Source organism: Ascaphus truei, chromosome 10 (genome assembly GCF_040206685.1).
Source record: "Ascaphus truei isolate aAscTru1 chromosome 10, aAscTru1.hap1, whole genome shotgun sequence".
NCBI classification, from domain to species: domain Eukaryota; kingdom Metazoa; phylum Chordata; class Amphibia; order Anura; family Ascaphidae; genus Ascaphus; species Ascaphus truei.
The window spans coordinates 13,995,082-14,001,081 of record NC_134492.1 but is presented as its reverse complement, the minus strand read 5'-3'; the positions used below and the strand labels follow the sequence as shown (position 1 = coordinate 14,001,081).

General features: G+C 43.8%; 1 protein-coding gene across 1 annotated transcript in view; it reads right to left on the bottom strand.

Annotated features, from left to right (window-relative positions):
- The window catches only part of JAK1 (Janus kinase 1), a 62,091-nt gene that overhangs the window by 35,178 nt on the left and 20,913 nt on the right, over nt 1-6,000 (bottom strand). Inside the window, exons 4-5 of the mRNA XM_075615460.1 lie at nt 716-911; nt 152-278 (exon numbers count right to left, since the gene is read on the bottom strand). Coding sequence (XP_075471575.1) covers nt 152-278; nt 716-881 — 293 coding nt within the window. The 5' untranslated portion in view covers nt 882-911. The remainder of the gene's footprint in view (nt 1-151; nt 279-715; nt 912-6,000) is intronic.

Here is a 6,000-nt window from a genome sequence, read left to right as displayed (position 1 = left end):
GCTTTGTTTTAGCTCTGCCCTTTGGCAACTGATAAAAAAAGAAAATCAATTAGCTCTGCCCTTTGGCAACTGATAAAAAAAGAAAATCAATAGGAAGGATTGCTGCTTTAAATGAAACACACCCAATAAGGTAATAAAATATATAACATACCTCATGCGATAATGTAGTCTGAGAGGCAACGTATTGGCATCTATCTTGAAGATGTAATTTGGTGGATACCAGAGGTTATTTTTCTCATTATACAGGGAGAACAGATTGTGGCAGAGTGGAGATATATCTTAAAAAACAAAAACAAAAAGACAAGATTTAAGGAATGGAAGTAGTGAATTAAAGCCATTTAGGGGATAATTAATTCAGTGGTAATAGCTGCTAGTACAGGGGTGGGCAACTCCAGTCCTCAAGGGCCAGTAATAGGTCAGGCTTTCAGGATATACCTGCTTCAGCACAGGTGGCCCAATCAGTGGCTCAGTCTTTGATTGAGCCACCGGTGCTGAAGCAGGGAAATCCTGAAAACTGACCTGTTGGTGTCCCTTGAGCACTGGAGTTGGCCATCCCCTGTACTAGTGGTTACTAAATGCCATCATTAACTAGTGGATATATCTATTGCCTTATAGTAGAATAGCCGTCACAAAAAAGAACAAAAGAAAACTGTGTCTATATTTAAAAATGCATTAATAAATGTATTTATAAATGTATAAATAAGGTGCTGCTTACTGCACTTCAGGGCAGCTTCGATGCATAAATCTTCTGCAGTAACTTCTCCTTGTGAAAAATGGATGGCAGACTTATCCGTGGAGTAGAAAATAATTTCCAGCCCTTCCTGAATGGCTACATTCACTTCAGACTTCTTAGAATTTCTCATTTTTGCACAAAAGGCCATGGTCTTCAAATATTCTCATACATTTAGATTCTGTATAAAAACAAAACATTAAAAAAAAAGACTAAAATGTATTATTTACATTTTTAAAAACATAAAACAATACTGTATAATGTCCTTTACTGCATCCCAAATAGCGTGTACTATGTTAAATGCCACATACTATTTAGCACAGTCTAGTAGTCTTTTGTCCACATGATATTTTACAATACCTCTTTTATTTAAGACAACAGAAACCTTTAAAAACAAATTACTGTGACCTCCTGCTGTCCGACTTTCCTGCCTCTCACTTGTCTCCCCTACAATCTATCCTAAATGCTGCTGCCAGAATCACTCTACTCTTTCCTAAATCTGTCTCCGCGTCTCCCCTCCTGAAATCCCTCTCCTGGCTTCCGATCAAATCCCGCATCTCACACTCAATTCTCCTCCTCACTTTTAAAGCTTTACACTCTTCTGCTCCTCCTTACATCTCAGCCCTAATTTCTCGGTATGCACCATCCCGACTCTTGCGTTCCTCTCAAGGATGTCTTCTTTCTACCCCCTTTGTATCTAAAGCCCTCTCCCGCCTTAAACCTTTCTCACTTACTGCCCCGCACCTCTGGAATTCCCTTCCCCTCAATACCCAACTAGCACCCTCTGTATCCACCTTAAGACACACTTGCTTAAAGAAGCATATGAATAGCACTGTGGAGATTATACTGGACACATGATACATAAAGCTTGGCCCCCTGCAGGCGCACTTCCCAAAATTCCCTCCTACTGTCTCTGTACGTTCTCCCTACCTACCAATTAGACTGTAAGCTCCTCGGAGCAGGGACTCCTTTTCCTTAATGTTACTTTTATGTCTGAAGCACTTATTCCCATGACCTGTTTATATTATCTGTTATTTATTTGATTACCACGTGTATTACTACTGTGTATCGCTATGTACATTAATGGCGCTATATAAATAAAGACATACAATACAATAAATTAGTGAACACAATGATCTTGGAATTGGAAGGACAAATAAAGGTGTAAAATAGTGTCGGCATTTTCGTCTCATTCTCTCAAGATATAATTGCAGCAACTGATTTTCAGAGAATGTTTCTGGTAAATGTAATAACCAATAATAGCATCAATTCCAGGAATATGGATGTACATCCAGTAACGCTAACTTACAATCAAAGAGAAAAGCTACAATCTGTGCTGCTCTCATTGCTCACTTTTTATTGCTCTCAGTCCCTGACATTCCTTAGCTTTATTATTTCATCCTTCATAGAGCAACTGCACATTCTAAACCAGGAGTGGGCAACTCCAGTCCTCATGGGCCACCAACAGGTCAGGTTTTCAGGATGTCCCTGCTTCAGCATAGGTGGCTCAAGAGCCCCTTGAGGACTGGAGTTGCCCACCCGGGTTCTAAAACGTAACATTAAAGCAGCAGCGCCCCACAAAATTATTATTTTGTCCTACCATACCTGGTTCCCCCTTTACTGGGCGGCATGAGTTACATTTTTTTTTTTGTAATTTCTTTAAGAAAATTACAACAGAAAACGACAAACCTGGCAGTCCGGGATCACTAAGGCGCGTGAGCAAGCCCTGATCCTGTGGGATGTGTGTGTCCGACCTGAAGATATTTTTGCTTGTGCATGCTCTGCGGGACACTGGGGGACCGCAGACATTGGGATCCACAGAACAGCTCCAGGGGACTAAGTGGTTATGGAAAGGGGGGGGGGTAGGGGAGAGAGATAGACCCCAACAAATAATAGTGTGAGAACCGATGCTTTAAAACTACTGCCGTTTGTTAAGCACCACAGAGCAACAGTTTATTGGGGTTTCATACATGCCAGTTTAACCAGTGTCCGTGTGTTCGTGGTAACTTAACTATTGCTGACAACAAAGCAACAGGTTATAGCAGGAATGGGCAACATGATCTACTTCAAGAGCCACAGTACCCTCAAAAAGGTGTGGGATACAGAGTAATGTAGATTACAGAAACAAACAGTTACATACAGGTGTGGGCAAACATGCACAAACAGATGCAAAGAGGGAATGAAGGCCTTCCCGTAAGAGTTTACAATCTAGAGGGAATGAGGGACAATGTTAAAATAAGAAGGTAATGTGGCTGCTCACTGTAGGATGGCGTGTATCTCAGCTTGGAATATGGGCCTGCTCGACAGTTGACTCCTTTAAAGTTTGGGGGTGTTAGATATGGTGGAGATTGGTCCAGCCGCAGAGCTGGTCCCAATGGATGTTAGAGGTATGCCAGATAGGCTTCCTTAAAAAAAAAAAGGTGAATTTTTAGCATTACTTCCTATTTTTTAGAGGGGATTTAAATGGCCATCCAATGGCTTGAGATTTGGCAGCCATTTTATTTGCCTTAAGGGAGATTTAAACCTAGTAACTTCACTGATAAGTATCTCCGGGACCTGAAGATAGTGGTGTTTGGGTCAACCTCTTTCTCCCCCCCCCCTGGGTTCCTTCCTACCAATCCTAAAAACCTGACCTGTTGGTGGCCCCTGAGGACTGGAGTTGGCCAACACTGGCTTAAATCTTCCTCAGAAAGAATATCGTAATTGATAAAAATATTGCATTCAACCAAATTCCCCACAGTAATAGAAGCAGACAGGCTTTTTATTCATTTAAAAATGCTCAGGTTATCCAGACATGCATTACAAATGCCAGCAATAATCAAAATGGGATTACTCAAAGGGGCAGCCTGACCTCGGATCAAAATGAACAAATGGCAATATATTTAACCATTTAAATCACGGGTGTTCAAGTCCAGTCCGTAAGTCACCAACAGGTCAGGTTTTCAGGATCTCAGCTTCAGCACAGGTGTCTCAATTGAAGACTGAGCCTCTGATCGAGCCACCTGTGCTTAAGCAGGGATAGCATGAAAACCTGACCTGTTTGGAGGTCTTAAGGACTGGAGTACCCCTGATTTAAATGCAGGTGGTTGTGAACTTTAAAAAAAACACAGAAAAAGTATACGTATGTCAATGTCTATTTGTTACATCTCAAAGTCCTCCCATAGTGCTCCCGAGGGTTTTTACAGAAATTATATAGAATTTATATAGAATCATCGCTTTTGTGATCAGACTTTTGTCGATTCTAGATTTAAGAGCAACCGGATAAGATCTTAAAAAGGGTCAGCCCCGCATAGCAGGTCCAAAAACCAAAACACAGAGCACTGAAGTGCTTTAAAAATATACAACAGCCTGTCTTTTCAGTTATCATTAGAAATGCTAAAATAGATATAGCACCCTTGCTAAAGTTGAGAAAATTCCTGCATGTCAGCCCTGGTAGCTGCAGGCACTGTAGGGGTTAAAGCCTCACCAAGCCTCAGTTAGTTATAGTCATTATTATGTTGCACTTTTAAAGGTTAGAGTTGGCCCTGCCTTAGTTCTGGAAGTTGCTAGATGGTCACATGTATATGGTGTAACCAGGTTGCAACATTTACTTTGCCCAGATACTGAGGCAGAATGTTGGCCACACTCCCTGGGTATAAAAGGGGGGGAGCCACCATTTTGTACTAAGACCCCAATTAACATCAGGAGGATCCCCTTACCATGCAGGAGCACTTCGGGAGGTCTCCAGGCTCTTCTAGCCCAGGGGTGCACAAAGTTATGGAGCTGCACCACCCCAGTGTGACAGCCCCAGTGCTCGCGCCCCCCCCCCCCTTCTCTGTAACCCGGCATTAAATGTGACCCTGCAGCTTCATTTGATGCACGTTACCATGGCGACACGTCCAGAAGACTACAGAGCCCCGGTAAATTGAGGTTGCAGAGGCCTCACACAGACTCCTGGCATTTAACTTAGATGCCTCGGGGGAGAGTGCGGGGCCGCTGCAAGTGCCACACCCCCAACAAAATCCCGCACCCCCCTGTTCTAGCCTGTAAGGCAAGCAATGGAACCCCTTTTATTGTTTTCAGTGCTAGGGCAAAGTTTATGGAACAGTGATCCAGTAAGCCTACTCTAAATAGGGTGACCAGATTTTCAAAATGAAAAACCGGGACACTTTAAAACATTATTTATAAAACAATGTACGTCACGCCCCCCCCCCGTTGCCATGACAACAAGACACACGTCAGGCAGTGACATGTTGCCATGACAATGTGGCATCACGTGATGCCTCGTCACCATAATGCATCCCATTGTCATGTCAACTTGATGCCGCGTGACGTCACGGAGCGGCTCGTTGTTATGGCAATGTGTATTACGTGACGTCGCGCAGCCATGTTGACGGAATTTGGAGGGGAGGATACAGCCAAAGGCAAGATAAATATATAATAAATATATCTAAAAAATTTTTATCTCCGCGTTAGCCTTCAATAGAAGGTGGTAACCCTGGCTGCAGTGTGTGTTTCTGTATACAAAGGTGGACCCTGAAGTGTGTGTTTCTGTATACAGAGGTAGGCCCTGCAGTTGGGTGTTTGTGTGTATAGAGGTGGGGGCTGCAGTGTGTGTTTGTGTGTATAGAGAAGTGATTCCCAACCTTTTTTGTTTGGAGGAACCCTTTAAGTATTTCATTACATTTTGGGGAACCCCTATCTGGATGACATGTTCGACGGGTAAATCACAAAATAGACGTGTAAAGCAGTGGGGGTAATAAATAATAATTAACTCATAGTTTTGAATAAACAATGTGTATATATTTTGTAATGATTTTGGTTTAAACATCACCCCCCCACCCCCACGGATCGATCGATCTCTCCCCCCCCCTTCTTTCTCCCTCCCCCTTCCTCTTCCCCCCCCCAGCCCCCTTCCCCCCCAGCCCCCCTTCCTCTTCCCCCCCCAAACTCCCTTCCTCTTCCCCCCCCCAAACCCCCTTTCGTCTCCCCCCCTCCCTCTTCCCCCACCTCTTTCCCACACCTTCACACTCTCCGTCACACTCTCACATGCACAGTCACACGCTGACTGCGCTCATGCTTGGAGAGTGGTGACATCAACAGCTCTTCAATCATGAGCGTTCTGCTGTCCTGCACTAATTTTAGAGCAGGAGTGGGAGTGGGGGGGCGTGGCTATGAAGGGAGGAGGTGTGTGCGCGTGCGTGTGTGTGTGTCTTACAATGCCTAGTGACCCAGGGCAGAATCTCGCACATAAAAAAAAAAAACTTTGTAACACCGGAGCCTGCGCTTCC